The sequence below is a fragment of the Cuculus canorus genome, chromosome 15, assembly GCF_017976375.1.
Source record: "Cuculus canorus isolate bCucCan1 chromosome 15, bCucCan1.pri, whole genome shotgun sequence".
Lineage (NCBI taxonomy): Eukaryota > Metazoa > Chordata > Aves > Cuculiformes > Cuculidae > Cuculus > Cuculus canorus.
In genome coordinates, this window is record NC_071415.1 from 10198241 (window position 1) to 10211307 (window position 13067).

General features: G+C 51.2%; 1 protein-coding gene across 3 annotated transcripts in view; it reads left to right on the top strand.

Moving 5' to 3' along the window:
• PEMT (phosphatidylethanolamine N-methyltransferase) overlaps positions 1-13067 on the top strand; it is a 46737-nt gene that overhangs the window by 15024 nt on the left and 18646 nt on the right. For all 3 annotated transcript variants that reach the window (XM_054080631.1, XM_054080630.1, XM_054080629.1), the window contains exon 3: positions 11205-11320. In XM_054080631.1, coding sequence (XP_053936606.1) covers positions 11205-11320 — 116 coding nt within the window. The remainder of the gene's footprint in view (positions 1-11204; positions 11321-13067) is intronic.

Sequence of the window (13067 nt, forward strand, 5' to 3'; positions counted from 1 at the left end):
GGACTTCATTAACGGATACATGAGATGCTACCAGACCTGCATTAGGGGGAGAGAGGAAGAAAACAGCTCCTGTGTAGAGGCAATTTTATTATTTATTTGTAGCAATAGGAGTGATCCAGAATTAGTGTCGGATTCGTCGGTGTGGCTAATGAGCTGGGCTGAGCTGGAATCTAAGTAAACCTATTAACGAGAGCAAATGGTAAATGTGATGCCCAGGTCTGAGAACCCTCACATCAAACACCAGATCCCAGGCAGCGCTGGGATGGCTTAGCTGCTTGTGCTTCCTCCACATGGGGCTGTGTGGTTGTGTGTCGCTGTGTTTGTGTCTTGCTAAGCACCCCCAGACTCCCTCCATCCCCTTGTCTCCTGCCAGCTCCTTCTTACTCCTGTATGTTGGGTGAGCCAGAGCTTCTGATCTAATCTTTTAAGGCAACAGAGACAAAGTATTTCCACTCCCATGGGCCACATCTGCTTGAAGAATTGCCCGATTTGAATTACTGCAGCATCCAGCCCTGGTTTTCAGGCACAGCAGTGGTACATCTGTGGGTCCAGCCAGCTGGGGACATGGTGACAGAGCTGGGTGCTCACGCAGCCCCTACTACCCCTATGCGTATCAACTGAATACAGGTCATATGGGAGAGCAAAAAGGGACTTGAATTAGCTGACATCTCTGGTATAGCTTTGTACGGTCTCTTTGCAGTGAATCAGGGGCTGCAAGAAATGTCAGAGTCGTTAGGTGACCTCAATCTCTTTTTACCTGGAGCCAGCAAAGGCTTATCTCAGTTCAGTAAGAGGATATTTTTTACATAGGATGCGCTTACTGAAGACTGTTAATTTTTATCCTAGCTAGAATAACTATTTTTTTAATCAGGCTGACCTTATTTGCAACAGCGATAGCGATTGGAACTAGAGGTTTGCAGCAACCGTTGGGAAGCTATGAAGAGCGGGAGAGATGCTTTGTGATGAAGACAGAAAACTTGGTCCCTACATTTAAAACCAAACCCAGGGCATTGAAGTCTGCAGCGAATTCAGAGGGCCTTGACCTCAGAGCTGTGGATCCATTGGGATCCAGGGCCTGATTTGGAATGAACGCAACGGGAGCGGAGGTGTGAAAATAGAAGGGAAGAAAAACAAGAGGCATTTGTCTTGTAACGTGGCATTTGTACTGAGCGCTTGCTGACAGTGTGGTGCAGCAAAGAGCTTGTCTTTCTAAATCAATGCCAGTTCAAACATCGCGAGTGCTATTGTTGGATCGCTTTGTTTGGAAACAGGTCTTTTGGGTAGACAGCCTGTTTCAAAGGGGCTCTGTGCATTCCACTTCAGGTACTTTCCCTGGCTTTGCTTTTTTTAGTGGTGCGTGAGTATGAGCAATAGGAAAAAAATAAAAGGCAAACACAGGATGTGAGATGGGCAGAACATTCTTTACCACCCGAGAGACCGACACACACCTCTGCCTCTTGCTGGTTTGGGAAGGTGCTTGCTATGGACTGCCCGAGCAAAATCAGAGCTGTTTTGCTCAGAGAAAATGCTCTGAGCTTCAGAAAAATCTATGAAAATCTGAGGTTTGTGGTTTTCTGGATGGGAACTGTGAGCAGCGGGAAGCTGAGTGTGGGCCAAGTCATCTGGTCATGGAAGATGAGGAAAAAATCTGGCAAAATCCATCCCCATCCTGCGCACAAGGTGCTCATCCAGCAGCACTCGCCTTCCCCCTGGGCTCCAGCAGAACCCCAGATACTTGTGCGGAGACAGCCTCTGCCTTTCCCTACTCATGGGGGATTATTTTATTAGGTGTATGGGATTAGAGGAGCTGGGTGGGTCCCAGCTACTCCCGATTCCACCATGCAGCTCGTGTCCCTCCCAGTGCTTGGCCATCCCCACCGTGTTCCAGACTGGGACTGGAACGGTCCTTCCCCATCCCATGCTGCGCTCTGGAGAAATCATTATTTCAAAAATAATTTTTCCATGGGTTTTGTTGGCTGGGAGAGTTGGTTTGGGCCATGCAGACTGATTCCCTGCAGCTGGAGCACATCACCCTTCCCCTTCGCTCTCGGGAAGCTGCTCATAAGGGCTCCCTTTGCCTACTCCCAAAATTAATTAACACAGCTTGTTCTGGGTTGCTCGAAATCACCTGCCTTCAGCTTCCAGCTCTTCGGATGTAAATCATGAGCTCCTTGCCTTGAGGAGAAACTGTTCAGATTTTGTGTTGGAAATTGCTAGCAGATACAGCTCATATTGCGTGTCATTTTTGTTTTTATTGAAGAGAAGAGGATGTGGCTCATGGAACACCAACAGACCCGGGCTGCCTTGGCGTACGTTAAGCAGGGGCTTGTTTTTATTGCAACCAGCTAATGAGATGGTACCTTGACAAATCACATGAACACTGTTAGAGAAATGAAATTTATTATCTATCTGTTTTATCATGAGTGGATTCAAGGTAAAGACTTGTGTGGACGTAATCTTAAGGGATGGCTTTGAGGTAAAGCGTACCTAGTCCTTACGAAACCCTTATCTGTTTACCTGCCGGCTTATTTTGTTTCCCCAACTCAAGGCTGTTAGCTGAGGTGACCTGTGCCGTTTCAGTCCAATTACTTTCAGTGGGGATGGATGCGGGGGGTTGTTATTTTTTAGGCTCATCTCATACATGGTGGAGGCAGGTTGGGTTTCTTTAACAGTCCTCTTTCCAGTTCTAAAGAGTAGAGTCACTTTGTTTCTTCTCCTTGTGTCAAAGTGCTCAGACTGGACCCCATTGACCCCCTTGGCGGCAGTGTGCCGGCTTCATTGGGAAAGAGTCGCTAGAAGAGGCACTCCAGCTTGCGTTTCATCCTCTTGACTCGCTCGTTTGGGTGATGGGCGTTGCAGGCAGCAAGGGTTTTTAACACTGGCTCGTCTCAATGCTGCAGCTCTACAACCAGCCCCTTGGTTTTGGAGAGCAGCTCACCCTGCTTTCCGCTTGTAAGTGGTTCTTTTCTTCAGCCCCTTGGATGTTCTCATTGGTTTTGCAGCTTTTGTGCTTTCCAAGCCTCTGGTTCCATTGTGAGAGCCTGGATCGTGTGTTTTTACCCTCTGTGAAGCTCTCTGTCACCCGGCTGTACAAGCCCCGTTTTTCCAGCTGGCTGTTCCACGCCACGGTATCGCTGCACAGCCAGTCCACGCACCGCCTCGTCTCTCTGAAACCCCACTGCTGTTTGGTTTGGCTGGAATAAACAACAGCCCCCCCATCCAGAGCCCATGAAAGGCAATGGAAAAGTCTTCTTTGAGTCAAATCGACACCTCCCTTTCCAAACTGAAAGCCCTTGACAGATAGGGATGAGCTAAGCCGTCCTGTTTGGCTGCAGCTCACCGACAGCTGTTATTGCCATCGTACCAGTTGGGATATGGAAATGGGGGAAAACTAACTGGTGTAGCCTCCTGGGGAGAGGGTCCTGGAGCCACTAGGCTCTGGTAGGAGTCCCTGCCCTGCTCCAGCTCCACGAGGAGCATGGACTGTCACCCGCTGGCCCTGGTGCCTGTTGCTCATCAGCAGTCATAGAATGCTTTGAGTTGGAAGGGATCTTAAAGCCCATCCAGTTCCACCCCCTGCCATGGGCAGGGACACCTCCCACTGGATCAGGGGCTCCAAGCCCCATCCAACCTGGCCTTGAACACCTCCAGGGATGGGGCAGCCACCACTGCTCTGGGCAACCTGGGCCAGGGCCTCCCCACCCTCACAGGAAAATATTTCTTCCTAAGATCTCATCTCAATCTCCCCTCTTTCAGCTGAAAATTGTTCCCCCTCATCCCATCCCTGCACTCCCTGATCAAGAGTCCCTTCCCAGCTTTCCTGGAGCCTCTTTCAGTACTAGAAGCTGCTCTAAGGTCTCCCTGGAGCCTTCTCTTCTCCACACTGAATAACCCGACTCTCTTAGCCTGTCCTCATATGGGAAGTTCTCCAGCCCTTGGACCATCTTCGTGGCTTCCTCTGGACCCGTTCCAACAGCTCCATGTCCTTCCTGTGCTGAGGACTCCAGAGCTGAATTCAGGGCTCCAGGTGGAGTCTCACCAGAGTAGAGCAGAGAGGCAGAATCTCCTCCCACAACCTGCTGCTCCCACTGCTCTGGATGCAGCCCAGGATATGGTTGTTCCCTCTCCAGGTACATGTTTTCTTGGTGCATTACCATAGAAAAGACCTCTACAAGCTGTGCGAGCAAAGTCTCTGGCCTTCATTGCCTTACAGCTCACAAGAAACCATTAAGGTGGTGCCTGTCTCTGCTAATATTGCTCCAACGTTTTAATTGCATGAACTGGAAGCTGCTGCTCCAGCACTTAGTGGGAGAACTTCGCAGGCTGAAAAATAGTCTGCTGAAAAGCTTTCGGGCTCCATTACCGTCTCATGCCTCTTTGTAATTGAGTGCCTGCGAGTTGAGAAGCCTTCAGAATAATAACTTGGTGTCTAGATCGTGTAGTCCAGAGCCACAGCGGCTTTTCCCAGTGCAGGCAGGAAGCAATTAAACGATGTGGAGGCCATCAGGGTGCTGGCAGAGGGACAGAAGGTGGTCTCCCGGTCACCCCTGAGCACTGGCTTTGCCTGCCTCTGGAAAGTATCCAGCCAGGGACAGCTCAGCCTGCTCTCTCCATGCAGCTCTGCAATGCCACCTTTCCACAGCTACCCTGCGGCATCTGCTCCCAGCCAGCCCTGGAGCCGGTGTCCGCCTTGGCTGCACCCTATGGATAAGTCCTGTGCCGTGGTCTGTGCCAGGAGGGATGGAGGGGAGCAGCAAGTGTCCCCAGGCAGTGACAGGGGATGATGAAGGGGCTGCAGCAGGCAGGGCTGGGTTGGATGAGGGCTTGGGAAAGCCTTGGTGGTGGCTTGGATGGGCAGAGGTGAGGGCGATGCTCCTACCTTGCCAAAGGGGCAGGAAGCGATGGCACGTAGGGTTAAAGCTGCTGAGTGATCAGCCAGCCCTGGTAGCTGAGAACTGGTGGCTCATAGCATACGAGAGATGAGGGATGCACGAGAGACCGGCCTGCTAAAGGCTGGAAGAGGGAAGACATCGTTGTCTGCCTCGTATTGGGACTCACAGCGGATACACGTGTACCAACCAGCGATGGGCACCGCGGCGGCTGTGAGGGAGTCCTGAGCCTGGCACACCGCTGCCGGCACACCGAGCCCTGGCCACGGGCTAAACCTTGTGGCTTCGGGGCACCTTCCCAGGGCCGTGTGCCCACCCAGGTTTGTCCCGGTGCTCATGGGCAGTGCGGGGAAGGCAGTTCTGCTGACGGGCGCCTCGTATCGCCGCTGCTATACGGAGAACGTGACTGTGGGGAGGTGACGGCTAATTGCTGCAGCGAGTCAAGGACTGTTTAAGCAGCTAATTAATTCCTCCTAATCAGCCCTTGATCTGTTGAAAACTGCATGGCATTATCTCCTCTGCTGCAACACCTTGATAATTCCTGTCTGAATGGCCTTCACGGAGAACATATTTAAATAAACTCAATAGAGATTTCAGACAGATAGCAACTATAATTACCAGCTTGTACAAATTAAACTGTGGTTTGTTCTGTTCTTTTTCTCCTGCCTTCGCTGCCCAGAGCTCCTGCTAATCATGTTCTTGCTGCCAGTGGCACACCAGTCCCCGGGGCGTTTTCTGCACATGCCTTCGGAAAGCCTGTGCCTGTGCCTGGTGCCGGGGTGAGCACTCAGTGGACTGATGCTTTGGATGAGGCTGCACATGAGCACACGCCAGCCTTGGTTGGTGCTGTTCACATGCCAGGGGCTCAGCACTGTGCTGGGCAGTTGCAGGTGCCACCCTGCACATCCCTGGTCCTCCCCAGGACCAGCCCTGCTCAGTTCTCCCTTACAGCTCTCCTGAGGTTTGCAGTGTCCTAGAAAAAAACATTTTTCTCACCTAGAAGAAGCACAAACACTCAGACATTTGCCTTGAGCAGCCACAGGAGCCCAGGCTGGACTTTCAGCCTGGCCATGATGTTCAAGCAGCTCGTCCATACCAGCTTGTGGGCAATAAACCATCTGCACTAAGCACTGCTGACTGCAAAGGGGCTCTGGTGTGGTTCGTTAGGAGGAATAAGGTCAGGCCACGTTCATTTCCTTTGCAGTCACTTGGGACAGCCATAAAGCCTGGCTCCTCTGGCATTCGGCAAAGGTCAGCCAGCCCTGCGCTCGCAGGGAGGCGGTGGATGTGCATTTACACTGCAGCTGCTCTGCGTCAGCTCTGCTTCACCACCGGCTCCTGGGAGCATCGCAGTCAGAGTTTGGGTGCTCAGGTGTATCTTTTTCCTTCCTGTCTTTTAGATAAACATGGTAGCTGCAAGCAGCGTTGTTTTCCAGCATCCAAGCAGTGACAGAGAGTGGAGAGTGTCACTGGAATGTTATTCCAGGGAGTCAGAAAGGAAATGTTATGGTTTAATGAAGGATTCCGGGGAATCTGAAAGGGAAAATGGATTTTTCATAACAGGGGAAAGGGTCAGTGCCTCTGGTCCTCGTAGGTGAAACAAGGGTAACATCAGCTTTCCTGCCCTTTCATCAGATTATGAGCTAGACAGGGCACCTCTCCTGCCAGGAGAGATGCTCCCATGGAGCCACCTAAGCCCAGAGTCAGAGTTTCTCCTTCCAGTGCCCGCAGGAGGATGCACCCTTGCAGCTGGCCAAGGAGAGTCAGCTTGAAGGAGAAAGTTTAAGTATTTGTTCAGGTTGGTTTTGTCTTAAGGTCTTTTTGAGTTTGGACTGAATTATCCATGCATCCAGGGCTCACTCTGTGCACGTTTATCCTCTTGGGACCAGGGTGCAGACGCACCTCAAGTTGCTGATCCTTCTTCCTCTGGGCTTTTAGTGGAATTTCTGAGTTTTAAGTCTCTCGGTGAGTTGTTTCCTAGACAACTAGGAAACTATGGGGCAAACTAGGACAACTATGGGGCAAACTCCTTCATGCTGGCAAATACTGCAAGAGAGGTACGGTGGAGGCAGCGTATCTTATTCACTGTTATCTTTTCTCCAGCCCAGACTTGGTCACTGGACATTGTTATGGCAGCAGTTTGGCCAGGGCAAGAGCATCCCTGGAAGTGGGCAGGGCTTTTCCCTGAGTAGGTGATGAGCGTGAGGCATCCTCGACCGTGGTCACAGCCCTGCCACCCTGCTCCCCACAGAGCTAGGAAGCAACCGCTCACCTCAGCCCTCCAAAGCCTCAGTTTTCCTTGGGTTGAAGGGAGGAGCGGCTGAAGTCACTTGGTCTGTTCAGCCTGGAGAAGACTGAAGGGAGACTTCATCGCAGTTTACTGCCTCCTCACAAAGGGAGGAGAGGGAGCAGGCGCTGAGCTCTTCTCCAATGACAGAACCCAATGGAGGGCATGCCAGGGGTGGGTTAGGTTGGACATTAAGAAGGTTCTTCCCCCAGAGGGTGGTGGAGCACTGGAACGGCTCCCCAGGACAGCAGTCACCGTGCCAAGCCTGACAGTATTCCAGCAGCATCTGGGCAACACCCTCAGCCCCGTGGTGTGAGTGTTTTGGTTGTCCTGTGCAGGGACAGGAGTTGGACTCAATCCTTGTGGGTCCCTTCCAGCTCAGAACAGTCTATGATTCTCTGATCCCAGCCTCGCTGACGTGCCACAAGCCTAAATTCACTAGTGCTGCGCAGTCTTCTTCCTATACTGTGGTGATGGGGTGATGTGAGGACATAGACCAGCTGATAAGCATTGAGATTCAAAACGTCCCTTAGACCCAAGCCTTTGGGCTATCTGGTTTCGTTCCCCATATCTGGAGTGAGCCAGATATAGAAATAGAGTCATGTAAAACCGAACAAAGTCTATATTTCAGAGCTGGGCTTGAGCAAATTAAAATGTATCGTGTTCAAAAGGCAGCTTCTCTGGATGGCAGACTAAAATAATCCATTTCCTTGAAACAAATACTAAATATTAATGAGAGGCAACGGTCTGCCATGCACACAGAGCTGGAAAGAGCATTTCCCGTTGATCAGCCACACAGGCAGGTTGGTGAGATGAAATTGCTTTTCAAATGGATATTTGTGGCCCTTCTAGAGGTGGCTCGGGAAGGTTTGCCTGCTTGAAGAAAGAAAAGAAAACTCAGAGCATTTCTGTTTTGCATCAGGGCGGCCACTGGGGATGCGTGCCGGTGCATTCATTTTTGTTTACGCACTTGGCGAGATGGGTTGGTTTGGTTATTTAGAAATCAGCCCCAAATTTCCATTTGAAGAAGGAGGCGATTCCCTGCGAACGGCAGTCAGCTGTGCCTGCCCCTGACGAGCGTCGGAATGGCGTGCCAAAGGCAGAACATGGGACCCAAGAGCGCTCCCCGGCTTTGCAGCCACATCCGCTCATTGATTTATTTCAATAACAAGCATCGGGGGAAACATTAAAAAAAATTACTTGCAGCCCTTACCAAGTATCCTAAAGTGAAAGTAGAGGGCTGGGAGCTTTCAAAAAGGAGGTTTGAATTTTTCTATTGCTTTGACCCTGGGGTGAGTCAGGAAACTTTGTGTAAACTCCATTTCCAAACTCAGAGGTTGGAATTAAAATAAAATGCTTCCTTCCCTCCCTCACCTGGACACACATTCATGGCATGGGGCTTTTTCCCCCCTGATGCTGTGCTCGCCTGTGAGCAGCACGGTGTTGTCCTCTGCTGGGAGAGCATATGGCACACCAGGAATAGCCACAGCCCTTCCCAGAAAGCCACCGATCTCAGCCCTGCCACATCCCGCACGCAGCCAGGGAGGATGCTGGCAGCGTTTTGCACCCATAACGCAATAAATAATAACGCATCAACTCTTGATTTTATAAAAGCATTAAGCCAGCTGCGTAGCCATGAGATGAATGAGAGCTAATATTAGCCAGAAATGACTAAAATTAGAACCGAGCCAGAACTAATTAGTTGTTCAAGGAATGGAACCAGAACCGGAACAAATTAATTGTTACTGAAATATCGCCGCGGGGCCTGGCGGGTGCCACTGCTTCCAGCCCCATGCAGGCTCCCGCTCCGCTTTGCTTGTGATGACTCCCACACGGGCTCGGAAAGGAGCCCAGGGTCCCGTCTGAAGGCTGTGACAGCTAAATAAAAGTTGGTGTCTTGATCCCGGCTGGGGAGTCAGCAGCGATGTGATACAGTGTGAGCTGGGAGAGATCCCAACACAGCTGAGCCAGCTCTGAAGGGCTCGAAAATGCATCCCCTTGCCCTGCCGTGCTCCATCGCTGCCTAGATGTGCCTTTCTAAAGGCAGAGGTAATTACAAGGCTGCCTCGATGGCTCCAAGCGGAGTGCGGGCTCTCCCCTCTGATCCCGGCAGCACTCCCTTCTCGTTCAGCTTCAGCTCTGCCACTGGCTGAGATGCTTTGCGAAGCCCTCAAAGCGAGCCAGGAGCTGCCATCCATGCAAACACTGCCAGGATAATTTCCAGGGAATTAGGAAGTTGTACGGATAACTGCCATGTGGCTGCGTTTTCCCATATGTGACTCAGTCACCTGTGTGGTCACTTCTTTTTACCTTCCAAAGGTGGTAAACTCACCCTATATTTCTTTTTCCACTCTCTCAGCACTCTTAACCATAGCTCCCATTTTAGCAGCAGTGTGACGCACAGTGTTTTAAATTCAATTTAGAATACAAACTATTTATACCAGCCAGAAAAAGGCAGTGAAGCAGCTTTTTTCTGTCATGAGTGGATTTGTAATTTCAGAGCAATCATTGCATAACTAATTGAATCAGCTCTCAGCATGTGAAATCAGTGCCCTGCTTATCAGAGGTTTGCATCGTTCTCCCCTCCTGAAGCCAGCAGGTCCCCCCTCCACCAGCAGCACTTTGTGCTTCTGCATCAGCCTGTGAAGAAAGCGAGACCTGCAAAGCTGCCTTTCTCTGCTTAAATAGAGCCAATAAATTACCAAATACATTCAGAGCAGATGAATAGCTCTTGCAGGTGCCCCCCAGAAGCTGCCCAGGCTCTGTGCGAGAGAGGGAAGTGCATTTGAAGCTAATGAAGTGCCAGCCGTGTCTGAGAGGCAAATTGCTGCCGAGATGTTCTGCTGACTCCCACCTCCCGCTTCACTGCCCAGATGCGCTCTGCTTGGCTTGAATTGAGGGTCTGATCCAAACCCAAGGCTTGGTGCCTGAAAAACAGAGCCTAAAAGAGGGGTGATAAATACAGCGACGGCTTCCCAAGGGATACAGGAGAGGTAGAAAACAAGAGTAGCTGAAAAGATTTTCATCAGCTTGGGAGTGAAGGTCCTGGATTTGGTGACTGGGGGGTGGATCCAGTCCTGCAGGTTTTGGGAGCAGCTTCAGCCCCCTGCGTGCTGCAGCCGCCCGGGGTGAGAGGGCACCTCGTCAGCTGCGAGGCGTTTGGGGAAGGGGCCTATCAGCATCTGTTGAACAGGGAGCTAGAGAAACTGCAGCTAGAGAAAAGCATCCTGTAAAGGATGCTAATGCCTCCCCAGAGATGCTGCTTGCGTACGTGTGAGTCCTGGGCTGTCACTGGTGGGCTGCTTGGATTGCAGGCATGGGGGAGGAGTGCAGCTGAGCCCTTAATGACTATAAGCACTAATGAAGGCCTGCTGGTTCAGCCTGGACAAGTGGAAGCAGCTCTCCAGGCAAATCTGGCAGGTCTTGGCTGGGGCTGAGCTTGGAGAGGCACTTGAAAACTTCTAAATGTGGGCATGGGGAAGCACTTGAGACCTTTTCTGGATGTGCACAAGGAGGGGCTGTTCCTGCCAGGTAAGATCCCTAAGGTTGGAGGTAGGAGATGACAGAGCCCAGAAAAGGAGAGCTAGGTGGTCCATTTCCTACTCAGGGATCTGTTTTCCTACTGGGAGAAGAATACTAAGCTCTGTGGCAGGAGGCTGTTGGCTTTGGTGGCCTGGGGACAGTCTTAACAATGCTCTCAGCCTTGCTAGAGATGTGTTATCCAAGCCATACGTTCCCCAAAACTGATGTGTAGGGTGTTTGGTTTCTTCCATCAGCCTGTGCCTCGGTGCTATAAGCTTGCTGTTATGCAAGGACATGAGCAACGCGAGCACTAGCAGGGGCTGCTCTGGGCAGGAGGTGCTTGGTCTAAGCCATGTCCCATCAGTGGCCTCTGTTTCCTCCTTGCACAAAGCCATGCAGATGGTGAGTCCCTTCGCGTGGGGCCGAGGCCGTGGGATTCATACTCTTGGCACAGCGTGAGCCTAGGCACCTCCAACCACCCGCTTTGTTTTCTGTTGTCTCTTCAGGTAGCCAGATGGGAGCACAAAACGCGAGCACTCAGCCGAGTCTTTGGCTCTCCACGTGCTGCCTGCTACTCCCTGGGCGCCGTTATCCTGATGCTTAACTGTGTGCGAAGCCATTGGTAAGGAACCAACCCTACTGCTATGTATTGATGCAAAGAAATGCCCCTGCAGGGTTGGGGAAGGACTGAAATTTGTTCTGCAGCGCTGGCTCTAACCCCAGCTTTTATGTGGCTGGATACATTCAGCCAGGAGCAGATTTATTCCAGGATTTGTAATAAAGACAAGGGATGCAGCAGCGTGGCCAAAACCATCAGTGTCGACAGTCGTTGGGTGTTGCAGGTTTCCTTGCTCCGCTCTCTGGGGTGGTTTGTCTGCCTTGCAAGCAGCCCAGGTGATGGCAGGGCTGTTTGCACACGATGGATCAGATGTAACAGCAGAGTTCTTACATTTTGTTTATCGTTTTAAGAGAAAATTAAACCTGTTTTTAAGAAGCCCCAGTTTCCTGTGTAGAAGAGCGGGATTATCTGTGCACTTAGCAAGCAGCCTCTTTAAACCCTTATCTGCAATCTCTTTAACTACTATCTGTGCCTGGTAATAGCTTGTGTGACTGATGCACCATCCACCATGGAAATACGTCCTTTGGCGTCCTGAATGCAGCAGAGAGGTTCACTGCAGAAGATTTCCTCAATGCCAGCAATTTATCTGCAATCTGGTAGGCTTTATCCTCGACGCTGTTTAGGAGAGACAGACTCTCTTAATAAATTCCCAGATTCGATTATGCCAGGGTCAGAGCTAATGGGTTCTTTAGTACTTTGGGTAACTTCCCAGGCGAAGAGATCTCAGGTTGGAATTTGCACATGTATTTAAGAGCGTTGCCTTCCTGGAAGCAACAGTGAGTCCTGCCCTTGCCCTTCTGTGTTTGTCCCAGCTACTGATGATTGCAGAAAATGTAAGAAAGCTTGCAATGAGTGGGGCTGTAATTGAACGCCAGCAATGCAGAGGGCATGTGTGTGTTCTGCCGATGTCTCGGCAACACAGCGGGCTTGGATTTCGCTGGGGAATGTCTCGGCAGTCTCTTGCACAGATGACATTGCCGCTTGTTGTCTAAGAAGCAATGCAAAGGCTTGTGCTGCCTTTAATTAAAAGCACAGCTGATGGAGGGACAGGCTTTGTTCCCAGTGGTCCTGCTGGCTGCTGGGTCAGTGAGGCTCGCTGGGTCACAGCGAGGCACTGGTGGGGAACCGCTGGGAGAGCCAAAGGGACCTCAACTGTCCCAGCGCTACATCACACTTTCCCCCTGCAGACCCCTCCGTGTCCTGCCAGGGCTGGCATTGCTGGCTCTGCTTTGCGTGATGAATTTGTGAGTGCTGTAGGGTTCATCAGAGGCAGCTCAGCCTGCACAGCCCATGAGTCGTGTCCTGAAGGAGACAAGAAAGGTCAACCCATGGGGCTAAAAAAGCCCCACTTGGACCTTGTTTTTGGAGCAGGTCCTTAGAATTTAGAGCAGCTCATGCTCAGCGGAACACAGATGAGACGCTAGCAAACCGTGATTGCCTGCCCACCTGATGGGCCAAGGCCATTTCAGATGATTGCAGTGTGCATTTTATTTTACCCAGGTGTTTCAACATGATTGGGTTATTCCCTTGCCTGTCCTTGGCACTGTGGTTGGCCTGAGTGATGGTTAGCAGGCTTTGAAGGCTGTTCAAGCAAGGCAAGTCCTTAATTGTGGGAATGATGGGATGGTTTCAGGGAGGTCATCAGAGCAGCAGCTGATGGAGATGCCCTGAAATGCACCTCCAGTACTGAAAGGGGCAACAGAAAATCTGGGGAGGGGCTCTTGAGTGAAGGTATAGGATGAAGAAGCTG